General features: G+C 48.7%; 9 protein-coding genes across 9 annotated transcripts; 4 read left to right on the forward strand and 5 right to left on the reverse strand.

Annotated features, from left to right (window-relative positions):
- Positions 1-187: 187 nt before the first annotated feature.
- On the reverse strand, positions 188-1,750 carry N7484_006821 (uncharacterized protein; the record flags this gene model as incomplete). The annotated part of the gene is made up of 1 exon (XM_057117208.1): positions 188-1,750. One exon carries the CDS (start codon positions 1,748-1,750, stop codon positions 188-190), a length of 1,563 nt encoding a protein of 520 aa, XP_056970243.1.
- Positions 1,751-4,537: 2,787 nt separating this feature from the next.
- N7484_006822 (RTA1 domain-containing protein) lies at positions 4,538-5,539 on the reverse strand (the record flags this gene model as incomplete). Its single annotated transcript, XM_057117209.1, has 3 exons — positions 4,538-4,628; positions 4,680-4,754; positions 4,815-5,539. The coding sequence occupies 3 exons, from the start codon at positions 5,537-5,539 to the stop codon at positions 4,538-4,540; spliced, it is 891 nt and encodes a 296-aa protein (XP_056970244.1).
- A 562-nt stretch (positions 5,540-6,101) lies between these two features.
- On the reverse strand, positions 6,102-8,800 carry N7484_006823 (metal cation transporter MSC2; the record flags this gene model as incomplete). Its single annotated transcript, XM_057117210.1, has 4 exons — positions 6,102-6,897; positions 6,947-7,165; positions 7,213-8,367; positions 8,424-8,800. 4 exons carry the CDS (start codon positions 8,798-8,800, stop codon positions 6,102-6,104), a joined length of 2,547 nt encoding a protein of 848 aa, XP_056970245.1.
- Positions 8,801-9,073: 273 nt separating this feature from the next.
- On the forward strand, positions 9,074-10,556 carry N7484_006824 (chitobiosyldiphosphodolichol beta-1,4 mannosyltransferase; the record flags this gene model as incomplete). The annotated part of the gene is made up of 3 exons (XM_057117211.1): positions 9,074-9,299; positions 9,374-9,570; positions 9,621-10,556. The coding sequence occupies 3 exons, from the start codon at positions 9,074-9,076 to the stop codon at positions 10,554-10,556; spliced, it is 1,359 nt and encodes a 452-aa protein (XP_056970246.1).
- Positions 10,557-10,670: 114 nt separating this feature from the next.
- On the reverse strand, positions 10,671-13,026 carry N7484_006825 (uncharacterized protein; the record flags this gene model as incomplete). The annotated part of the gene is made up of 5 exons (XM_057117212.1): positions 10,671-10,867; positions 10,916-11,668; positions 11,715-11,901; positions 11,953-12,864; positions 12,916-13,026. The coding sequence occupies 5 exons, from the start codon at positions 13,024-13,026 to the stop codon at positions 10,671-10,673; spliced, it is 2,160 nt and encodes a 719-aa protein (XP_056970247.1).
- Positions 13,027-13,518: 492 nt separating this feature from the next.
- Positions 13,519-14,933, reverse strand: N7484_006826 (thiolase family protein; the record flags this gene model as incomplete). The annotated part of the gene is made up of 3 exons (XM_057117213.1): positions 13,519-13,719; positions 13,780-14,724; positions 14,781-14,933. 3 exons carry the CDS (start codon positions 14,931-14,933, stop codon positions 13,519-13,521), a joined length of 1,299 nt encoding a protein of 432 aa, XP_056970248.1.
- A 396-nt stretch (positions 14,934-15,329) lies between these two features.
- Positions 15,330-16,096, forward strand: ubc2 (E2 ubiquitin-conjugating protein RAD6; the record flags this gene model as incomplete). Its single annotated transcript, XM_057117214.1, has 4 exons — positions 15,330-15,371; positions 15,574-15,638; positions 15,690-15,914; positions 15,973-16,096. The coding sequence occupies 4 exons, from the start codon at positions 15,330-15,332 to the stop codon at positions 16,094-16,096; spliced, it is 456 nt and encodes a 151-aa protein (XP_056970249.1).
- Positions 16,097-16,770: 674 nt separating this feature from the next.
- On the forward strand, positions 16,771-19,758 carry N7484_006828 (putative kinesin family protein (KinA); the record flags this gene model as incomplete). Its single annotated transcript, XM_057117215.1, has 5 exons — positions 16,771-16,775; positions 16,832-16,857; positions 16,912-17,006; positions 17,059-19,484; positions 19,536-19,758. The coding sequence occupies 5 exons, from the start codon at positions 16,771-16,773 to the stop codon at positions 19,756-19,758; spliced, it is 2,775 nt and encodes a 924-aa protein (XP_056970250.1).
- Positions 19,759-21,460: 1,702 nt separating this feature from the next.
- N7484_006829 (flavin-containing monooxygenase) lies at positions 21,461-23,078 on the forward strand (the record flags this gene model as incomplete). The annotated part of the gene is made up of 2 exons (XM_057117216.1): positions 21,461-21,745; positions 21,792-23,078. 2 exons carry the CDS (start codon positions 21,461-21,463, stop codon positions 23,076-23,078), a joined length of 1,572 nt encoding a protein of 523 aa, XP_056970251.1.
- Between the last annotated feature and the right edge of the window lie 128 nt (positions 23,079-23,206).

Genomic DNA, 23,206 nt, shown 5'->3' on the forward strand with positions numbered 1-23,206 from the left:
TGCGATGCCAGCTAAAGCTTTCTGTTTAATTCTGAGCGTCGACCTAAGTTAGGCCTTGTGAGAGTTCATTTGCTATAGCTAAGGAAATCTTAATACTTGAATGGTCTTATAATTTAGTCAATAACCTAAGAGTTTCGCCATCTAGACTTTCTCTAAATACCGATCGTACATACTCGCTAAAATGACCTCACCCTTGACCTTGCATATATCGATAGTCGAAATGAGAAGCTTCATGAAGTTCTCTTTGTGTCGTCCAAAGTCCTAGGGAAATATTAGAACTAACCTTACATATCTCAGTGTCCAATCCAAGTTCTTCACTTATGATTCGAAGTTCCTTAGCATGATCATTGCCCCCTGGGCTCCCTTTGCCCGTGCCCGCCCAGAAACTCCTGAGCATAATCGTATCCAGCAGAGGTGTCCTGGCCTGCACAGACGGGAGAAAGTCCCGAATAGCTACCGTGACTACATCATCGTCCATCTCGTAATCCTCTGACTGGATCAGTTGATCTCGGATAATTAGTTTCTGAAGATTTTGGGGCAGAACCTCAGACATGGGAGGTGCATCGCCAATAGTCCAGCCGAGAAGCATGACCGATGGAATTTCGGCAGATTTGAGAAGCTGGAAATGCTTCAGAATTCCAAGACAATTTTTGAAACTTTCCTTTGGGTCTCCGTTGTCGCGGTTGTAAGAACTCCACGTACTGGGGTAGTATAGTGGACAAAGCTCCATGCCAACCGACAGATGTTCCACTGTATCTTTTACGCTCATCAGTCCTTCAATAAGTACGCCAGCCTCTTTGAGGGGTGGTCGGGCGGAGGCTTCGCTCCAGCCGAGCTCCCTGTCCTGCGAAGGATATACAAGGCCCAGGTGAAGGCTCTTAAGTGAATGCAGGTGAAACAGAAGATCTCTAACTTCACACTCTTCAAGGGGAGATTCAGCCAAAACGAGCCTCTTAAGCCGCGCTAAGTGTCTCAATTTGCTTGATCCAGCGGGCTTGGACAACAATTCATTTTTGACACCATTCAAACTCTGGAGCCAGATCTCCAAAGATCTCAAAGAAGGCAGATAGAACCAGCCTGCAAATTGCTCCGAATCACACGGAGGAAATGCATCGATAAATGGCGCTCCAAGTTCATGGAACACTCGTGATTGGGGAACATTCATCCCATACTCCACAATAGATAGCTCTGCAAAGCGAGATATTAAATTTTTGGGCGCAGAAAGAAGAGCATGTCGCATCATTAATCCGGGGAATCCAGACTGCCACACGAAAGTGTAGTCTAACTGCAGCGACTGTAAATTGTGAAGCTGGGAAAGGAGAACCGCCACGAATGCGTATGGATCGCCGTTTTCCAGAGCATGGATCCATTTGGCTGGTGAGGGAAACTGCACCTTAGTGATAATATTCCTTGCAACGTTGACTTCATTCTGGAATGAAAATGAGAGCTGGCTCCAGTCTCCATCGATCTGCGGCGGTTTCCACTTCCGCATCTGGTCTTCCGCCGGATACTCCAGTCTGGAAGGGATCATGCTCAGATGGTGAATTTGGAATGCTAGATCTGGACGCTCGTGAATGACTCTGAATAGAGTCAGGACCCGCTTGAGGGGTGGTTTGATCCAGTCGATCTTGACATGACGATACAATGAGCTTTCCGCGGAGACTTGTAGATCTCGCGATGTAGCCACTACAGACGCAGCGTCGGGCGGGGAGAGTTGTTCCAATATTTGCACCCAACAATCTTGGGGCATATCTTGCAGTGCGCTGGAGTGGATGAGCGCATGATTCTCTTGGGTGACTGGATATACTCACTTCCGTGTTGTTGGTGATTTTGCCATTTGAGATCTCCGGGAGATTTTTAGGAAGGAATTAGATTAAAGGGGAAGATTTCCAATTGTCAAGGTCAAAAATTGTCGGTGTGGGAGGAGCAAGTCTTGTTTTCCCGTCTGTGATTTTGCGCGGAAGCGTCATTTTTGGCCCCTGTCGATCGAAGGCTTTTTAAGGAATTCCAACACGACATATGTATAGCCTACTTTCAAATTGCGGGCATTTCGATATTCCGTTCTAGCAAATGGCATTGGTTAGAAATTGTTACATATTCAGGGCCCCTTTTTCAGACTTTCCAAATAGGCTCACATGGAGTTACATCAAACAAGCAAGCCAATTGGACTACTGGTACGACACGGATTGATCACTACGTATTCCCCATCATAGTACTTGTTTCTCTGTAGACTTTTCCAATGGATTATTATCAACCATCGTTATGAGATCACATGCACACCCGACCGTAAAAATTGTCCCTATCCGCTTTTAGGCAGGTCGCCCCAACAACCAGATAGGCTGTCTTTTCTCTCCTTCACCGCCACCATCTATGTAGAAGAGCGCTTAAAAAGAGTCTTCTTCCGATTTACATACCTGGAAAATTCTTTCAGCAGGAAAAAACGAGCATCTATTACGCGGAATTGACAAGACACTAGTTTAAATAGCAAGGGATTTACGTTGAAGATTAGCCCGCACACTCACCTCACTTAAGCCCAATCGGACCAGTGTAGGCATGGTTTAAGCTGAAGCTATCTTAGCTTCAACCCGGGGCTATCTAGAAGGATCGATCGGAGACCGGTATGCCTGTTTCAAAACACATATAACAGAACCTCGGTGGGCAGTTTCCCAGCTGCAAATCGATGGTTTGGTCATTAGTATACTGAGGCGGATGTGAAGGTTCTTGAGACTGAGCGGTATTAGACGCTTCAATAAGCGGGAAAAAGTGGTGCAATGTGTGCGTCATATCTAGTACCTGAATGATCATCTGTGATCATATACAATTTAAGTAAAGTACAGTACGATGGTGCAGTAAATTATCTTGTGAACATATATATTTGATGAGGTGGAGCCATAACCCGATTCGAGACAATATTTATGACTGGGTAATGTATAGGTCTGAGATCTATAAGTTGTCTTTCTCTTGTCTTTAGCGCGTTTCTACCATAAAAATAAGCAGTTTTCAGGGAGAAACTCAAGCTCTTCCTACTGGAAAATAGGTAAATATGGACTAAACGGTTATGAAGTGCATATAGATTTTACCTAAGATATGCTTATGGGATCCTCTTTTCAATTCTCGCTTACATTAGGCATGCGTAAAAATCTATGGAGCTTATTATGTTACATCTTTAGCTCCATCGGAGTCAGTGAGCTCCAGGTGCAAAACATTGGTTTAGATTTATTTGCCGCCGTGTCATCTAGTGCTTCCTTGTTCTTTGCCTTAATTACGGAAATCAGGTTACTTTGCTCTATCAAGGATTAGATATTCCGCTGAAGTCTAATGAAAAGCATTCAGCACCTCTACACGGTTGCTTTATGATCTTTTGAATCACCGCAGTAGAATTGAAAGGCATTCATATAGCTACCTTAGACACTTAAAGACTCAAAGTTGTTGTGAGGCCCATTTATCTAGTGATATCACCATCGTGTGCTTCTTGCCATGGGAATGCTCTAGTACTACCTTGAAGCGCTGGAAAAGATTATCTTCTTCTATACATCGCTTCTCCGTTGATGCGCTGTTCTCTAAATATGGTTTATTGTTTCTATTTAGAACTGCTTTCCCTGTCGTGTTTGATCGTAATTGGTCATTTCTCTGATCATCGTGTTACGCCAAGTCACGGGAAGTCGTTCTGTGGATCCTGCTTTTCTTTATTGTTGTTTTGGTTTTTGCTCTTCTTATCTTTCATTTATTATCTAAGGAGTATAGTAGGATCTCTCCTCCCTTCGGGCTAAGTCTTAGTGATGAAGGAGAAAACGAGAGAATGGAAGCTGGTCAAAGAGTATGAAGTAATCTATTGAGAGCGACGAGGAAGGAAGAAGGAGAGACTACAAAAGTGAAGCTTAAGTAGTCAGAAGAAGACACTAGTCCCAAAGTGGACGTCAACACTTAGTGTACCACGCTGTGCATAAACCTAGTGAAATGCATCGAAAATTGGCATCCTGATTGACTAGTATAATCTAGGGGTCTATGACTCTAGCTATGAATATTTGCTGGAATTCAATAAGTTGGCCTGGGAATGATTATTTCCCAAACATTGAAAATAGTCCCTATCTGCTTCTTCCTGTTGGCCATCCAGTCTCTTGCATCCATCGTCATGATTTTTGAGAACGCCTTTGCTCTCAATAGAATAGGAACCACTGGTATCTTTCAAGATGCTGGCTCATGTTTGGGTAAGGTTAGTAATGCTTGATTTTGGATTGCGATTTTCTTCTAGCTTCTAGCTAGGTGAGTTTTCTATTCTTCCCTCTCTTTTTGGAATCTACATTTTGCTGAACTTGAAAGCTTTGGCTTTCTTTCCTTCTATCGCGTTGAGCAGCTTAATGGACTATGAGGATTTTCCTTAATTCTCTCATGCGAGGCCACAATTCAAACTAGATGACCATTTTGTGAGAGGGCTGTCCTTATAATTACCAATTTTCTTCTCAAAGAAAAATAAATCTATAGAATGAGTAATCCTTTCACATTCACCAAGTTAAGATAAGGAGTATTAATAATATGTTTAGCCTTGACTCTTCTTCTCACTGCGAATCGAAGGAAGAAACCTCCCTGGGTGGAAAAGGGTGAAGGATAAGGTCGCCATCGCGATCATCCTATATCCGTCAGAAACCATATCGACCAAAAGGCACAGAAAATGGACTTACATTCCATCTAGAAGCAGAAATTCATCCTCTTTCCTCATGAGTTTACTGCCCCAACCCCCAGCCATTTCTGGAATGCTGTTTATATATAATTAGCTGAGTTACTGGCCATGGACGTATCCTTGCACACAGACTTACCGATAGATACACCGAATCAAGACAGTGAAGTAAGCAAAGACTTCCGCAGCGATGATAAGTCGCATCCGATTCGGAGAAATAGCAGGAGCAGCGGTACCCAGATTGCTATCAAGAGTCTTTTCCCCTACCAGACCGTTGCCCTTCCGTGCAACGTTCCAGAAGAAATGCAAGGCTAGAATGCCACACACAGACATAGTAAATACCTGGAACGCGATACCGGCGATAATGATATCGTCGCCAACCTTCAGCAGGAACTGATTTGTATTACCTGCACCCGCGGCGGCACCACCTCCAGCAGCTTGACAAACAAGTGAGAAAACGTCCGCCGTGATGAAGATCCAGGTGAATAGGCGCGGCTTCATGATCGAATGCTCCGGGCCGAGATTTAGCACGACGTGCTTCAGCGTCAGATAGATACCCGCGGCAACAAACGTCGGTGCAAGGACCAGGCATACAATTTGGAGCTTGAAAGCGCCCTCGTTCCAGGGATTGTAATGCATCAATACCCGTCCTATGTATCCTGCCATCTCCATGAATGTTCCTACACCCAGCGCGATCAAAAAGGTCCATGTTCGATAGTAGACGCCTAGTCCCAGCTGGGCGACTCCGAGGACGGCGAAAAATGCTGTAAAGAATATGTTTCCGCCAAGATTCGGGGCATAGCCGTAGGTAGTGTCTGAGACAGGGCATTCCAGGCTAACATGGTGGCAGGTTTGGTAGCTCATCCTGATCACTCAATCGGAGTGAAGAGAAGGTCAAACGCGACGCTGTAGGTGTGGTGTACGTTTCCTGGACAAACCGCGCCAGACAGAAATTCGGGCGAACCGCATGTTTTCTATTTATCTTGTCAGCATGGAGGTCCCAGCCAAGGAACTGACGGGTCCCGCATAGGTGGAGATACTAATATAAACGGGCTGTGTAGAGGCTGCGATTGGCGGGTTGATTCGTTCACTGGCTCGTTTTCGTTTTCGGTTTCGCCTACGTTATCGTATGAGACCCCACTTTGGGTCATCGACGAATCGGCGATTTGAGAATGGTCCGCGTTCTGTTCCGGAGTTAATTTTAATACGTTGATGATCGAGGCTCCGTTGAACTTCCAAGGTTGGCGCTCTATCCCGAAGGCCTAACCGCAAGGGGTGAATGCATGTTTAATGATCGATATTGTTATTTTCTCGGGTGGGTATTGGTATAAGTGACATGAACCTCAACGCTCTGTACAATATGCTGTCCTTATAAGGATCGGATCAATGCCGAGCATTCGGCATTGACTTTCCTCATCACATGATATCAAAGACCCTTATTTCCCCCGCCGCACCAACAGCGACCATCTCCATCTCGCTCCACCTGGACCACAATATCCACATTCTTATCCTTGAGATAATCCACTGTTCTCTGTCGAACATCTTCAAGGTCCGATCCACGAGAGGCAATAACGTGAATAACACCAAAAACATTTTGAGCTTTATGTTCGTGGTCATGGTCATGGTCATGGTCATGATCATGGCCGTGACCGTGTGAGTGCCCGTGGGCATGGTGGTCATGACCGCAGCTATGATCGGTGTGGTCGTGCGAGTGTCCGTGATCAGACGAACCCGTATCATCGAGCCAAAATTTAGGCACAGTATATCCAACAACTCCCCGCAAGGTGCTGACCCCGGCTAGGGTTTCACGAATATTGTACTCTGTGTCGGCTGGCAAGGCCAGAAGCAACGTTTTGGCCGTGCTAATGACCAGCGGAACAGCCGAAGCAAAGATCAGGATTGCAATGAAACACGAGGCTAAAGGATCATACCCGGCCCAGCCAGAGTAATGCACAAGAATGGTGGAAATAACCACAGCGACAGAACCAAGCGTATCAGCAAGAATATGAAGGAAGATACCGTGCATGTTCTCGTTGCCATGGGAATGATCGTGCCCATGGTCATGGCCGTGGTGGTGATGACCATGCTCAAAGCTGAAAATCCCGACCAAGTTGACCAGCAAGCCAGCAAAGCTTACTGCCAACAATTCGCCTATGCGGTGCATTTCACTGCCCGAGGACAAACGCTCCACCGCCTCATAGATGATTTCCACACTGATGATCCTAGTATTTGTTAGAACCGACCGTAGGCTCAATGCGCAGTAGAACTTACATGAGGAAAATTCCATTAGCGAATCCGGACAATGTGTCGACCTTTCCATAGCCATATGGGAAGCGAGCATTGGGTGGCCATTTACTCATGACCGCAGCACAAAGTCCAACAACAAGGGCAAGACAGTCGAAAAACATGTGGATACTGTCGCTGAGAAGCCCGAGAGATCCCGTCAAGAAGCCATATGATAGTTGGACTAGCATGAATGTAAAATTCAAACTTCAAAAATTAGCATCACGTATCGCGGTCCACATTGGCAAACTTACCACATAAAGTAGAAAATACTGCGAGAATCCTTCTCTTTTACAATGCTGTAAAGTAAGGGATACGGTTCGCTACGACGGATGACCCATTTCGTGATCCGAGTTGTAGACTCAGAGACGTGGGAATGGCTGGCTGCGTGGTTGTGCGTGTGATTATGCGAGTGGGCATCCAAGCGGAGGTGGCTATCGTCCATTCTTGAGGCAAAGAATGAGACAACAGCCAGGATGCAACGCGCAGCGTAGACAGGCAGAATTTCATCCCGGACGTGGGGGGAGCAAAGAATGGCAGCAGCTCCAGTACAAACGGCCAGTCCATGCTTATCTGGAGAGCGAAGGCCCGTTGGGAATGAGACCATCAGGGATATGGCCAAGAGTACAGCGGGGACCAAAATATAGAGCAGCTCTGATAATTGAAAGGGTAGACCCCGGGAAACGATTATTCCTAGAAAAAGAAGAAAAACTCCTGAAACCAGAGCCAAAGGCGCATCGGTCGTGACCACGATGGCCGATCGGTTGCCGGCAGACTTGGCCTTCGAGATCGATTCCGCAACGAGACCAGGCTTTGGAATGGGCCCTTGATGACGAAGAGATGGAAGAGGTGGAGAAATCACAAAAACCGAGGTCAAAAGCGCTAGATACCCCATGAACGGGGCAGAGTCCCAGGGCTGATTCAAGCCAATAAAGCTCAGTACCATTACACTGGCCAGCAGAGCAATGGTCAGAACCTTTTGACTATATTTCTCCGAACTCGAGCCACGTAGCTCCGCTTGCACAAGGTTCGGGACCCCGGATGCCGTTGAAAGAAGCAACGCAAATGCGACCAGAAACCCGCCCACTTTCAACGAAGCGTAAATCGGAAGTCCGATCGAGCACATCTGCATAAAGGCAGCTTGGGCGATCTTTGTATTGGGTGTAGGAAACTTTGTCGAAGAAAAGAAACGTCCCGCTTGGCGTTTACGCAGAATTTGGCCACATCCAAATGCTAAGAGCGTGAATGCAGTCAGAATTCCTGCCGTCTGCCCAGCGTGTCCAATCCCTCCGAGAGGGAGGTTCTTCGATGCAGCGCTTGGCGCCTGGCACGCCTCTGCGCACTTGTGCGGGTACCAAGATAGAGCGACCCAGGGCAAGGCGATCAGGGAACCGGCGAGAATGGCGTGTCTACACCATAAGGTCAATATACTTTCGTCAAATCTGTTATGATCCCCGCGACTCACAGTTTCTCAGGGCTACTTTCCGCGTGCGCTTCTGGCCCCGAGTTTAGATGGTGTGAATGCGACATATCATGGATTGAAGCGACGCTGTGGTTATGGGCATGCGAATGCGAATGGGTATGGCCATGATGATCGTGGGACATCGAATCAGAACGTGGGTGGTATGAAGATGATGGTTGAGAGGCGTGGTCGTGAGAATTGCCTCCTTTGGCAGCGTGTGTACTCTCGGGCGCTTGCGATCCGTTCACATTGGCGAGGGAGGACGGTGGTTGTGCATAGCGAGAGCGAGTGTGGCCGCGACTGCGGCTATGGCCATGTGTGTGACCATTGGATAAAGGTAAAGGAGCGAGGTCCGCATCTGATGACGGCTCCATCGACATTGTTCGGTTCGATAGGAGATTGCGGCGAGTGAAGAGGGGGTGATGCCGGTCGCCAGAATCCGGGGTTTTGAAGCTCAAATCGGGAGGCAGGCAGTCTGAGCCAGCATTGCGCGTCGTAGCTGCAGAAGTGGGGATTGAGGAGTCGAACTACAGCTCCGAGTGGGCGACCACGTATTAAACTGGTTCTTCACGACCTTGGGGGAAGACACGTGATATCCCTTATCGCAACTCAATTTCAGCTTGACATCACTCTGAGGATTGGGATACTTCATCATGATTGAAACCTTCATCAATGTTGCCTTCTGTGTGTCCAGTGTGGTAACGGTGTTGATGTTACTGCTCCCATCGCAGTATGATCCCCAACCATCCACACTCAAGAAGACGAAAACAAGTGTACAGATCCTCGTGCTAGGCGACATCGGTCGTAGTCCACGCATGCAATACCATGCCTTGAGTATTGCCAGAAACGATGGTCAGGTGGTGATTATCGGATACACAGGTACGAAAGAAAAGAAAACGAAAAGAAAAGAAGAAAAGGAAAGAAGCAGTAAATTCAACTGCTAATCCATGCAGAGTCCGAGCCTCACCCCGACCTAACCTCCCACCCAAACGTCACTATTGTTCCTATTCGTCCCCATCCAGCGATCCTACAAACAAGCAATAAACTCCTTTTCATTCTTTATGGACCGTTGAAGGTGCTATTCCAGGTTATATGTCTATGGCGCTGTCTAGCGTATACTGCCCCGCCATCGCGGTGGTTGCTAGTGCAGGTAGGATAGATACACAAACACATGGAAACAGAATTATACTGACCCGTCAGAACCCGCCCTCGATCCCTACACTCGCTGTCGCTTCTTTGTCCTGCTTCCTAAGACAAACACGACTTGTCATTGATTGGCATAATTTTGGGTATTCTATTCTAGCTTTGAAGCTCGGTCCCAACCATCCGCTCGTGAAAGTGTCTCTATGGTATGAGAAGGTGTTTTGCAAGTCGGCATTCGCTCACTTCTGCGTAACCGACGCAATGCGTTCGGTTCTCAAACAGAATTTCCACTTGCAGGCTCCAATCTTGCCATTGCACGATCGCCCCGCGAGTCATTTCAGCCCCATTCAAGATCCCGACGAGCGCATCAAGTTCCTTGCAAATCTGCCTGAAACAAAGGAGATATGCTCGAAGGCCACCAGGCTACGTGTTCTGGTCAGCTCAACCTCCTGGACGCCTGACGAGGACTTTTCAATCCTCATTGAAGCACTGCTGCAATACTCCAAGCTCGCAACCTCAAAACCGGACCTTCCCGAGATCCTGGCAATTATTACCGGTAAAGGACCGCAAAAGGAATTGTATATGCGGGAAATCGCGGCCTTGGAAGCGGCAGGTAAGCTTGAAAAGGTCACGATTCGTACTGCGTGGCTGAGTGTGTCAGACTATGCCAAGCTCTTGGCATCTGCATCGCTAGGGGTGAGTCTGCACACCAGTAGTAGCGGAGTAGATTTACCCATGAAGGTCGTTGACATGTTCGGTGCTGGCCTTCCGGTCGTGGGTTGGAGCCGCTTCGAAGCATGGCCGGAGCTGGTGACAGAGGGTGTGAATGGCATGGGCTTTGACAACGCGGATAAACTGGCGGAACACTTGGTCAAGCTGTTTGGTGACGACAGAAAGCTCGAAGCCCTTCGCGTGGGGGCACAAAACGAGAGCTCTCGGCGTTGGGACGATGAATGGAATCCCATCGCGGGTAAGCTGCTTGGTTTGATCTAGCAGAAGGAACATGCAATCCAGCAATACAAATCATGCTGAAACACCAAACTGTCTCCCCGCCCTTGAGTTCCTGCAACATCCATGCTCGACTGTGATTCGTAGAGATCGCTAACGCTAAACGCTAGCCTGAAATTTCATGTCGCAGTAGATGCACGTATCAAACGCCTCAAAAAGCTGCATGAACTTTGGGCCAATATGACCTTTGCGCACGCGGGCTAGAAGATCTTCGTCGAAATATTCGGTTCGGCAAATCGGGCAGTACTTAGATATACCAGGCTCCTGTATCGCCAAGAAGCTAAGTCCACAGCGTACTAGATATTTATTAGCCTTACTCGACTCTGCTCGGTGTGGGAACTTACCCAAAAGATGCCCATTTGCACATTGTGCTTCGTTCGCAGAATCCCACGTAAGGCCTGTTCCGCAGATCTCACAATATTCAAACAAATGACCACCGGGCATTGTTTGCTGATCAGTTGACTTGGCCGAAATGGTTGAGGATTCAAGGTCACATTTGGAGATTTCGTCGCTCAGGTCCGCCCCTGTTTTATTTGCCAGTCGCTCTAAGCACTCTCGAGCTTGGGCTCGAATGGAGTTACTATGTCCATCCACGAGAGCGCAGCACGCTGCCGCGTAGACGAGCTTGTCATCCTCTTTGTTTTCTCCTTTTTCCTGTTCACCGCTAGCAAGTACCGATGAAATGGCCTTTTCCCGTTGATCGCGAGCGAATTGCGGTTCGCTGTCCACGGAATGTGGAGTGAACAAGGTGTGGAAATCTGGGGCCTCTAGAGTATTTTCGTTCGTGAATACAATTATTGCTTTCTCGTTGGAGGAAACACGGTATTCAACCATATCAGTCGGATGCATTGTGAAAAGGGCCGCAGTTAGACCGCGATACATTGACAAGCCCCAAATACGAGCCGCAGTGTATCCTCCCAGGTCACGGTCCAGGTCGTAGTCTTCTCGAAAATCTTCGACTGCTTTCATCCAGAGCGGAACTTTCCACGGTCCAAGAGCCCCGGATTGATCCAGGGTGATGCTAGTCCCCAAACCACCCAAGGTGCCTATTTGAAGAGTACATGTTTTGTGTTGTTCGGCTGTTGTTGTCAAGAAGCCTGGAGAGATTAGTTGAAATTCAGACAATAAGGCCAGGACACTCACTTGAAATGCGCTCCAGAGTCCGAGAAAATGACTCACCATCCGGAGTAGGCCAGGATGAGCGAGGCCACTCTTGAGTCTTGATTCCGGCAAGATTTTTTTCACTGCCATCACACACGGACCGGGGTAAAGATATTGTGACAACGCCATCAATAATACCCACTGCGAGAACAACCCAATCGGACTGGCCCTGGATTCGTAGTCAGTACGAATAATCTGAATATGACTCTCCTTTCCGTACTGTATGTAACCATCCGAGAGGACCTGACATTCGATGAGCCCAGCTGTCGGATATGATGAAAGGGTGGGGTTTGATATCCATCATTACGTCGTATCGTGGCGTAACTTCCACCTCGTGGTCTGACTCCCCTAGCGCAACAGTGGCCTGTAAAATCCGTAGCTCCGTTCCATAAACGACCGCAACCATTGTCCCTGCGGAGTGTACAGGACCATTCTCTGACGTAGGTAAGTTGAGCCATGGGCTACACATGACCGAAGTGATGCGTGCTTTGGCCTGAAGGGCATTTTGCAGAAGTGATCCAGAGCCGACCATTGGAAACTGCCTCTCAGCCCCATCCAAGGGGTAAGCAGTCAATTTAGTTATAATGTATGCATCTGATGAAGCTTGCAGCCCACTTGGTCGAAATACCCGAAGTAGAACCACCTCATTAGCATCATTCGTGATGGCCAGCATCTGGACACCCCAGCGGGACTCAGGCGCCGTTGCTGATTCCGGCCCATCGGCGGGTACTTGAAGGGGCGAGCACCAGTTGAAAGAGCGGATGCTTGCCCTGCGAAGGACAATACCGCCGATATCTTGAAAGTTTCCTAGGTTCGGGTAGAGTGCGTGGTTCACTATACAGACCCGAGCCCACTGGCCATTGATTCCAACCGGCTCCCACAGGGAGAGAAGCAGATTGGAGGTCCAGATAGCCAAGACACTCCGTCGGTACCTAGCTAGACCTGGCGGCGACCATGAAAGACCTACCACAGAACTAGCTGACTGCTCCACGGCGATGGAAAAATTATCTCGACTCTGCGGGTAAATCATGCCCCACTCAGCAACCGTGAAGACATTAACCTTTGGAATGCGGGTAAGTTGCCAGCCATTGTGGTCCCCTTGCTCTGAGTTGTGCTTAGGAGGCCTCCATGTCTGTTTGATGGTTAGCTGTGCTTGGTTACACTATGTTTGGATTGAACCTACCCATATCTGAACTTGGTCGCCCGCAGCCACTGCAAGCTCTCCCTCTGGTGACCAGTCAAGGGCCCCGAAACAGGATGGGAAGAGAGACAGCTCCACCGAGCTAGACATCATTAGTGAGTTGGTATTTACCTCTTGAAGTTTTAAAGACGCGTTAGGTTTGTTTTGTCGGAGCAGCTCATTTTTCCGAGGAAGAAGTAAGAAGAGAAATGATTGTTCACTCGACGCGATTGCTATAGCTACCCGATCGGGTTAGCGCCATTCCGTTGGCATCAAATTTCATTTTCATGAATCGTCTTATCTCCTAAACAAGCCTACTTGGCTAAACTGATGGACCATTTTGGATCATCGAATGGGAATCCATTCCGTGCTGGTGAGCACATCGCGACTGCTCCTAAGACCGGTACACCGTGCAAGTACATACTATCTAAGTAGTAATATATATATATATATATATACAACTGCTGGCATGCTTGATTTGACAAGAACTTTGTTGAATCTGAATCGAAACCTGAAAACAGCAAATGTAAATTTGGAATCTACAGAACCTTGCGCTCGCTGAAGGTCTGGTGGAGTGAGGGTATCATTAAAATGTTCATAGCAAATTTACTCCACGCGATCGAGTCTCTGTACAACCATAGCAGAAGCTGCACCACCGCCGTTGCAGATAGCAGCGACGCCATATTCACCAGGTTGGAGCTGGTGGAGAAGAGTTACCAGGATACGCGATCCAGAGCTGCCGAGAGCATGACCCAGGGAGATAGCACCACCTAGCATATTGACATTGGCATTCTCCAGACCGAGAATCTGAATTAATGAGAGGTTAGCTAGATTTTGGTCAATCGCTCGTGTAATATAGAGACTTACTTTCTCATTGGCCTTGATAACTGCGGCAAAAGCTTCGTTGAACTCCCACACAGCCACCTGCTCCTTGGTGATACCAGCACGTTCAAGTGCGATCGGGACAGCCTTGGCCGGGGCCACTGGGAAGTCAACCGGGTCAATGGCAGCATCGGCAGTGGAGAGAATGCGAGCCAGGACCCGTCCTCCAGTACCAAATTCACGAGCCAAGTCCTCGTTGACCAAAACCAGGGCAGATGCGCCATCGTTCATAGTAGACGCATTGCCTGCAGTGACAGTGCCAGTTCCATCCCGCAGGAACGCAGGTTTCAGACTGGTCAGCTTATCTGCACGCAGGTTCTCATAACCCTCATCTCGCTCCACAATAGTCTCGCCCTTCTTGTTCTTGACCGTGACGGGGGCAATCTCGTCTGCAAACCGGTTCTCTTTCCAGGCCTGCTGTGCCCGCTCGTAAGAGCGAATGGCGTACTGATCCTGGTCTTCCCGCGAAATCTGATACTTCTTGGCGGTCTGCTCCGCGCAAATACCCATGTGGAATTGATTGTACACGTCCCACAGGCCATCCTTGATCAGACCATCCTCTAGCTTGATCTCACCGAAAGGAGGTAGCTGACTAGACCGAGGCATGTAGTACGGAACTCGGGTCATGTTCTCCATGCCACCAGCCACCTGCGCCTCTGCTAAACCGAGTTGAATATTTTGGGCGGCAAGCGCCACTGACTTTAGGCCGGATGAGCACACCTTGTTGATAGTCACTGCCTCAACAGTCGAAGACAGACCGGCAAAGATGGATGCCTGGCGAGCGGGCGCCTGACCAACTGATCCCTGCAGAACATTTCCCATATAGACATCACTGATTTTCTCTACGGGAATCTTGGACTTGCTCAGAGCAGACTTGATGGCGACAGCACCTAGTTCAGGAGCCGAGACGGAAGCGAATGAACCATTGAACTAATGAGAATATAGTCAGCTGTCGAGCTCTGATAGCTTTCTTTAAGTCGACACACCTTGGCTGTCGGGGTTCGGGAAGCACTGATAATGTAGGCATCCTGAATCTCTTTCAGCATCGAGCGTGCGGAGCTAAACTGCCTCTGTCCGCGGAATGCGGGGACGATGGCCCGCTTGGAAAGGCGAACAGACAACCCAGGAGTGATGGTCATTTTTTTTTCCCGATATACTGAGGATATGTGGCTATATTCAGAAGGGAAGATGGCTGTTCGATGGCAAAGGTAAGAAGAAGAAGAAGAAGAAGAAGAAGTCACTGATTCATAGCCCTTAGGCCGAGTACACGGAATGCACCCGTTCCCGCAACCGCCGTTAACCGCCTGGACCGAGGCTGCTAGAGATCACATGATATGACATAAGTGAAGATGTCGGATAAACATATATTACCTGATGAGGGTAGTTTCCCCATACAGAGAGTAGCTCCGGATTGTTCCCCTCCTCGTGCTCTCGCAAAGAAACTCATAGTGCTTCAACGCTGTAGCTTCTTCTTCCCTTTACAAAACCGTCAGCTTTTGTGCAGCCTTTTCATAAAACAGTCTTTCATATCCATCATGTCGACCTCTGCTCGCCGTCGCCTCATGCGTGACTTCAAGGTATGTTCAGCATCATTAGGCCATTGAGTGATGTCAATTAGAGATTGAATCGGGATTCAAGCTCAACTCAATGATCTTGGCATCCATGAATCTTTTATCATCATTCTTCAGTCAGCATGATGTGATTCTCTAGATGACTCTATTCTTCTCCTCGCATGGTCCTCATGGCAACCTTGTTCGCCCCGCTAATTCAATCTTCCAGCGCATGCAAACTGACCCCCCCGCTGGCGTCTCTGCCTCGCCAGTAGCTGACAATGTCATGACCTGGTACGAATGAATCAAGACAACTTTGAGTTCAATCGACTGATGAGTTGTTAGGAATGCCGTCATTATTGGCCCCGCAGACACGCCCTTTGAGGATGGCACTTTCCGCTTGGTGATGAACTTCGAGGAACAGTACCCAAATAAGCCCCCCGGCGTCAAGTTCATCAGTCAAATGTTTCATCCAAATGTCTACGGCACGGGCGAACTTTGCCTTGATATTCTCCAGAACCGCTGGAGTCCAACATATGATGTGGCAGCCATTTTGACCAGCATCCAGAGGTAAGGCTCCGGATTAACTCAAATCGCGCTGCAAGATAATCTAACTCCAGTCTTATAGTTTGCTCAATGACCCCAACACCTCTTCCCCGGCCAACGTCGAAGCCTCGAACCTTTACAAGGACAATCGCAAGGAATATATTAAGCGTGTCCGAGAGACCGTGGAGAAGAGCTGGGAGGATTAAGTAACTCTTTACTCTCTTTCTCGTTCCGGTTGGGAGTTTTGCTTAAAGCTTGTCCCGACATCAGCAGACAAGTGCCGGGATGAAGTCAAGGTCTTCAATGAAGCTTTTTATGCAAAGCATGGGGTTTAGGCGCCTGGTTCTTTTTTCTTTTTCTTCTCATCTTGTCCCTGTGCAGATTTTCTCATTGTTTACTTATTTCCCCGGTGCATTGGTCACTTCTTTCCATAGCTTCTATTGCATGAGCATTTTTTATTTTTATTCAACATGGTCGTTGCTCCTGTAATAAATAACAAGCAACAGCAATTGGACCAATAGCTTAAAATCGAATTGACGCCTTGATCTTGGTGTTTTGCGTATTATGGAGTATACTTTTTCATCCATGCTCAGTCTGGGGCGGTCGGCCAAGAACGCCAAACGGGCGACTGTCAACAGATCCACCCACACCCACACCTCTTCTCTCTTTGCACCTCCCGAATCCGCCTGGTGTGTTGGATCTTCTGCGTGTTACATTTCTTTTGCGTTTTTATTCTTTCGTTCTTCAATTTTTCGCGCTAGTGGAAGAACCCCTGACCCTGGACCCTCCAGAAATCCCCGTGACATAACTCAAAGCCCCTCGAGCTTGATCTGCCCCTCTTAGGGGGTTTATTTGTTTCCGCGGGAGGCTCTCTGCTAACATGGCGTGGGTGCTTCCTTGGTCTCTATGAGCTTGAACGGATTTACTGACTGCATAAATAGGTCCGCGGGGTCGAACACTATTAAGGGTACGCACAGCACGAGCGTCGGATGAAATTATAGCTAACCCTCAACGTGTCTAGTGGTCGCCCGGTTCCGTCCCCAGAATAAGGTGGAATTAGGTTCTGGTGGTACACCGATCGTCGACTTCGAAAATGAAGAGTCATGTGCTATTAACGTGAGCGCGGACTTGGGATCTAGTCTGACGCAGGCATGCTAACAGACTCTAGTCGCGAGAGGGCACGGGATCCTTCACTTTCGACCGTGTGTTTCCTATGGGCTCACCGCAAGCCGATATCTTCGATTTCTCGATCCGGCCCACGGTGGACGATATTCTAAATGGATACAACGGAACGGTATTGGCGTATGGTCAGACGGGTGCCGGAAAGTCGTATACAATGATGGGTTCTGACATTGATGACGAGGAGGGCAAGGGTATCATTCCGCGTATTGTCGAACAAATCTTCGCTAGCATCCTGACCAGTCCGAGCAACATCGAGTACACCGTGCGAGTCAGCTACATGGAAATTTATATGGAGCGCATTCGCGATCTGCTAGTGCCTCAGAACGACAACTTGCCCGTGCACGAGGAGAAGTCCCGTGGAGTCTATGTCAAGGGACTGCTGGAGGTCTATGTGTCGAGCGTGCAAGAGGTTTACGAGGTCATGCGCCGCGGTGGAAATTCTCGCGCCGTGGCAGCCACCAACATGAACCAGGAGTCTTCCCGTTCACACTCCATTTTCGTCATCACTGTCAGCCAAAAGAATATCGAAACCGGATCCGCGAAGAGCGGCCAGCTGTTCTTGGTTGATTTGGCCGGTAGTGAGAAGGTCGGCAAGACTGGAGCAAGTGGACAGACATTGGAAGAGGCGAAAAAGATCAACAAGAGTTTGAGTGCGCTCGGCATGGTCATTAATGCACTGACGGACGGCAAATCAACTCACATTCCATACCGTGACTCGAAACTCACTCGAATTCTGCAGGAATCGCTGGGTGGTAATTCGCGGACTACCCTGATCATCAATTGTTCGCCAAGTAGTTACAACGATGCGGAAACTATTTCGACCTTGCGATTCGGTGTGCGAGCCAAGGCCATTAAGAACACTGCCAAGGTAAATGCGGAACTGAGCCCGGCTGAAATGAAGCAGCTTCTACGCAAGGCGCAGAGCCAGATGACTACATTTGAGAGTTACATTTCTGCACTGGAGACTGAGGTCAATGTGTGGCGTGGGGGTGAAAGTGTTCCTAAGGATCGATGGACCCCCGCTCGCGGCAATGAAGTCGCCAGTGCTGCTAGGGCAGAGGCGCGTGCCCCTCGACCGGCCACGCCATCGCGATTACAAGAGACTGCCCGTTCGGAGACCCCACGACCGGACTCCCGGTTTGGAGACCGCTCAAGTACCCCCAGCCTGGTGTTGGAAAAGGATGAGCGGGAAGAGTTCCTTCGCCGCGAGAATGAATTGCAGGATCAAATCGCCGAGAAAGAGACCCATATTGTCAACGTCGAACGTGGTCTCCGTGAAGCTCGAGAGGAGCTGAAGTCCATGAAAGAAAATGCTGGGCGCTCGGGCAAGGACAACGATCGGTTGAACACTGAAGTCAATGAGCTGCGCATGCAACTTGAGAAGGTTTCTTACGAGGGCAAAGAAGCGGCAATCACCATGGATGGCCTCCGGGAGGCCAACTCCGAACTCACAAGTGAATTGGATGAGGTGAAGCAGCAGTTGCTTGACGTTCGCATGCGAGCCAAGGAGACCACGGCTGCCCTGGATGAAAAGGAGAAGAAGAAGGCCGAGAAGATGGCAAAGATGATGGCTGGGTTTGATCTCGGTGGTGAGGTATTCTCCGACAATGAGCGCAAGTTGCAGGATTTGATTCAGCGCGTTGACGCGCTACACGAGGTCAGCGCAGTTGGAGAGACCATCGCCCCCGATGACATCCTTGAGCTTCGCGCCAGTCTGCTAGAGACACAGGGGTTGATCCGACAGGCCGAGTTGACGATGAATGACCGAGGCGACTTCAGCGAGCTGCAGGACAGCCGCCGGGTGGAGCTGGAGAAGAAACTAGGCGAGGTTCAACAGGAGTATGAAGATCTTTTGACCCGAAACCTGAGCGAGAATGACATCGAAGAGATCCGGGAGCGGCTGGAAAAGTCCTTCACCAGTCGGAAGGAAGCCGAGACTGCGGCGGTCGAGGAGCTCCGCACTGAAATCATTCGCAAGGATGAGGAATTGACCACGATGCGACAATCGCTAGTTGACACGCAGTCGCGAACCTCCACCAACGGCACCGCCAGCAAGACCCTACAGCAGCAGATTGCCGAGTTCGATGCCATGAAGAAATCCCTGATGCGTGACCTGCAGAACCGCTGCGAGCGAGTGGTTGAGTTGGAGATCTCTCTGGACGACGCTCGCGAACAGTACAACAATGTGCTTCGGTCGTCCAATAACCGTGCCCAACAGAAGAAGATGGCCTTCCTGGAACGCAATCTAGAGCAATTGACTCACGTCCAGCGCCAACTCGTGGAGCAGAACAGCAGTCTGAAGAAGGAAGTGGCTATTGCCGAGAGGAAGCTGATTGCACGGAACGAGCGCATCGCTAGTCTGGAGGGTCTACTCCAGGAGAGCCAGGAGAAACTGACCCAGGCGAATCACCGGTATGTATTTCCGTGTTTCATTTTTCCGCCTTTATACTAAACTCTGCATAGATTTGAAGCGCAACTCACTGCCGTCAAGGAGCGCCTGGAGGCTGCCAAGCAAGGTTCCACCCGCGGCCTTCCCGTCATGGACAGCAATGGGAGTTTCAGCTTTGGGAGGATCGCCAAGCCTCTAAGAGGCACAGGGGGCTCGGAGACAGTGAACTCCGAGAAGAATTCGCAAGAACCAAAGAGAAGTAGTTGGTTCTTCAACGGTAAAGCTTCTCAAACCTAAAAGCTGTCTACCGTGGACTCCGACCTTCCAAAGTTGTCTGGATACATGCTTATTAACGCCTCTACGATTTCATTCATCTTGCTTTCTTTATGATTTATTGTGCCTCCCCGCTCCGTTGGCTTCCCTCTGTTTGATTCCTTTATTCCCGTACATTAGATCGTGCCCTGCATGGCCGGGTCGTGAATTTTGATATTTTCCTTGTACATCAACCCAGATAGATTTGGTCGAGCTTGATGGATGCGTTTTGAGGAATCGCGGAGACCAGGTATATGCAATGACAATCCAGAGATTTGATCAGTCCTTGAAACCGAGGTTCAAAGCGAAATCCGAGTAAGAATTTATGTCTTTGTATTTCATTTTTCTCCATTTCATTTTCACGCAGAAGGTCCCATTTATCCTTGAACTCAGAATACTCAAGGGAAAAGGCAACAAAGAATCGAAGGCTCTAGAGCAGTGGCTGACGCCCTAAGTCAATAAAAATAATCTCCGAGGCATGCCTGCCCATGAAGTGGTCGAATTACATTCCAACGGGGAGGGGGAAGACATACATCCTGCACCATTGTCCTTTTCGGTCCGGAAATCTCACATGCTTTTACAGCTGATTCGATAGCCCGGTCTTCGAAGACCTTGTGTCAGGACTTGCATTATTCGACCTTACGCAAGGACGCAAGGGAGGAACACTGAAAAAAAAAAAAAAAAAAAAAAAAGAACGAAGAAACAGCACCAAGCCATGAATTGTGTACTGAATGGGGGTTTACGTCAAAGCCTGTGAAAATTTGAAGAATGAGGTTAAAGAGATGCCTGACTGCCTTAAGAGCATTATCTCTGACTTCACTGCGTCCAATGCCACTAATGTGGTGAATCCAGCAAAGAAGACAAAAAGGAAGTGGAAAAAGACGCAAAGACGCGCCAGAGACACGGGATGCACAGGAAGGGGAACTATAGGAGCCACCTCTATGGCTACAGAACAAATCCTTGTCCTTCACCATCCATATCTGAAACCTGGTCCTCGGTTGAATCAATCAAGATCAATAGGAAGGCGCTTAAGGGGTAAAATGGGGTGACAGAAGAGGATTTCCGAAGCATCAACTGAAAGGATAAGGGCCATTAGAGTCATATTTGCTCTGGTATTGCTTGATATGACTGTCATGGCGATAAATAAACTTGGAAGATTGAAACAGCCACCTTGGCTTATATTCCCAAGATCCCGAGCTGGAGGTGGATCAGTAGGCTTCAATATTCCTAGTGGATACTTCTGTAGTAAAGGTACTAAGGATCAACCTTGGAACCATGAAACTCGGGTACCTTTTTCCAAGGTTCTAGCGTATGACATTTTCAGGTACTTGAGCCCCATCTACATGTGATCCGAAAATTCATGATTCGAGGAATCCCATGCAATCAATTCTTCAAAGAATATGTACCTGCGACCACATGCCCTCTACTCTGGTTTGAACCATGTTCTCCAGCGTTGCGGTACATCTGGTAAGTCCTAGTACAGTTGTTGATGACGTCAAGGGCGCGGTGCCGGTAAGTGGCATTTCCTCTTAGCTCTTTCACATGAAAGAACAGAGCTATGGCTCCACTTATCCACGTCACTCATTGCAAGATGGAAACCATACAAATGCAAGGTCCGGAGAATTCCTAGGCTTACACTCGCTTTTCTTTTTCCCTATACTCACACACGTTCCGATCGTTCCAAGTCATGGCGCCCTCCGCGGAGTCCTCCATCCCGGCTATCATTCGCCATCCATTCGTAGAGACCTTTACTTGGCTCTACCTGGTCCTTCAAACGGTCCTAAGATATATCTTTGCGCCTGTGCCCCCTCCTCCCGCGGCCAACAATTCCGATGCTCCGCGAAAAAGAGTTGCCGTGATTGGCGCCGGGCTGACTGGGGTTTCCTCAGCTGCCCATTGCGTTGGTCATGGTTTCGATGTACAAATATTTGAGGGTCGGTCCCAGGAGAAAGGTCTTGGTGGGATTTGGAGTGTACGTGTTCGAGGAAGATTTTTGACCTCATACTAATGCCTTTCAGAGAGTCAATTCCACGTCTGCGCTTCAAATTAACAGCCTCATGTATCGATTCCACCCATCCGTCCAATACACCAGTGCCTATCCAACCCAGGCCCAAATCAAAGAGCAAATTGTCGGTCTATGGAAGCGTTATGATCTGGAGCGACGAACCGTCTTTGACACTCCTGTCACATCCGTCCAAAAGAACAAAAGCGGCCAGTGGATCATCAACGATGACGAAGAGAAGTACGGCGTATTTGACGGCATTGTCACGGCCGTAGGTGTCTGTGGAGATCCGCTGATGCCTACTTTACCTGATCAACAAAACTTCAAAGGCCATATTTATCATTCATCCAATCTCGACGGCAAGAATGTCAAGGGCAAGAAGGTTCTCATCGTTGGTGGTGGAGCTAGTGCTATCGAGGCACTAGAATTTGCCGTCAAGTCGGGTGCTGCGGAGATTGATGTTCTTTCGAGATCTGACAAGTGGATCATTCCTCGGAATATCTTAGTCCAGTCCTTGCTCGCATGCAATATTTTTGGCCAAGAGACCTCTCTGTCCTGGATTCCTGAATGGCTTCTGCGAAAATTCTTCTATCGAGACCTCCAAGATATTGCCCCGGTCAATGATGGAATATTCACCCAGACCCCTATGGCCAACTCGGAGCTCTTTGAGCAGATCCGGGAGGGCAAGGCCCAATGGCTACGGGGTGATATTGTCTCCCTCAAGGAGACTGGCGTCCTATTCAACCACCGAGCTCAAGGTGTGCCCAAGGGGGGCCCCGGCAAAGAGCGGTTAGTGGAGGGTGATGTGATTGTGATGGCAACTGGATTTAAACGCCCGTCTCTCAATATGCTTCCAGACCAGATCCTTGACGACGAAGACTTCGGCCCACCAAACTGGTATCTGCAAGTATTTCCTCCCTACCCTGAATACCTATCTATCGTCGGCACGAATAGCACCTATGTTGATGCAATTGGGACGGTTGGGAACATGCATATCGGTGTCTACACACGATTCTTCCTCATGTTCTTGCTGGATCCACTTGCTCGCCCTACTGAGCAACAAATGAAGACTTGGATAGACTTTACGCGCTTCATGAAACGATTTGCGCCCACAAGTGCTTTTGAATTTTTCACTTACGCCGAGCTCATCTATTGGTACATCTTTGTGCTGGCTGTCAATCCTTTCCGGTGGAAGTGGGCCCTTTTTGTTCTCTTCGGTATTGGACGTGGTTTACCAATGATGGTTGTTGAGAAAGAGCGCGAGTTCCGCAACGCGTTGCAGAGGCAGCACAAAAAAGAGTAATTTTTCAGCACGAGTCATAATCTGCGACGGAATAAGATGACCGAACTCACGGGGGAGCCCCGCTAGCATTGAATTTCATGAGTAGCTTTCATGCTCAAGGCATTCAATACGTACTCCACCCAGAGTTC

The sequence above is a fragment of the Penicillium longicatenatum genome (assembly GCF_028827895.1).
Source record: "Penicillium longicatenatum strain IBT 33135 chromosome Unknown contig_4_segment0_segment0, whole genome shotgun sequence".
In the NCBI taxonomy this organism is placed as follows: domain Eukaryota; kingdom Fungi; phylum Ascomycota; class Eurotiomycetes; order Eurotiales; family Aspergillaceae; genus Penicillium; species Penicillium longicatenatum.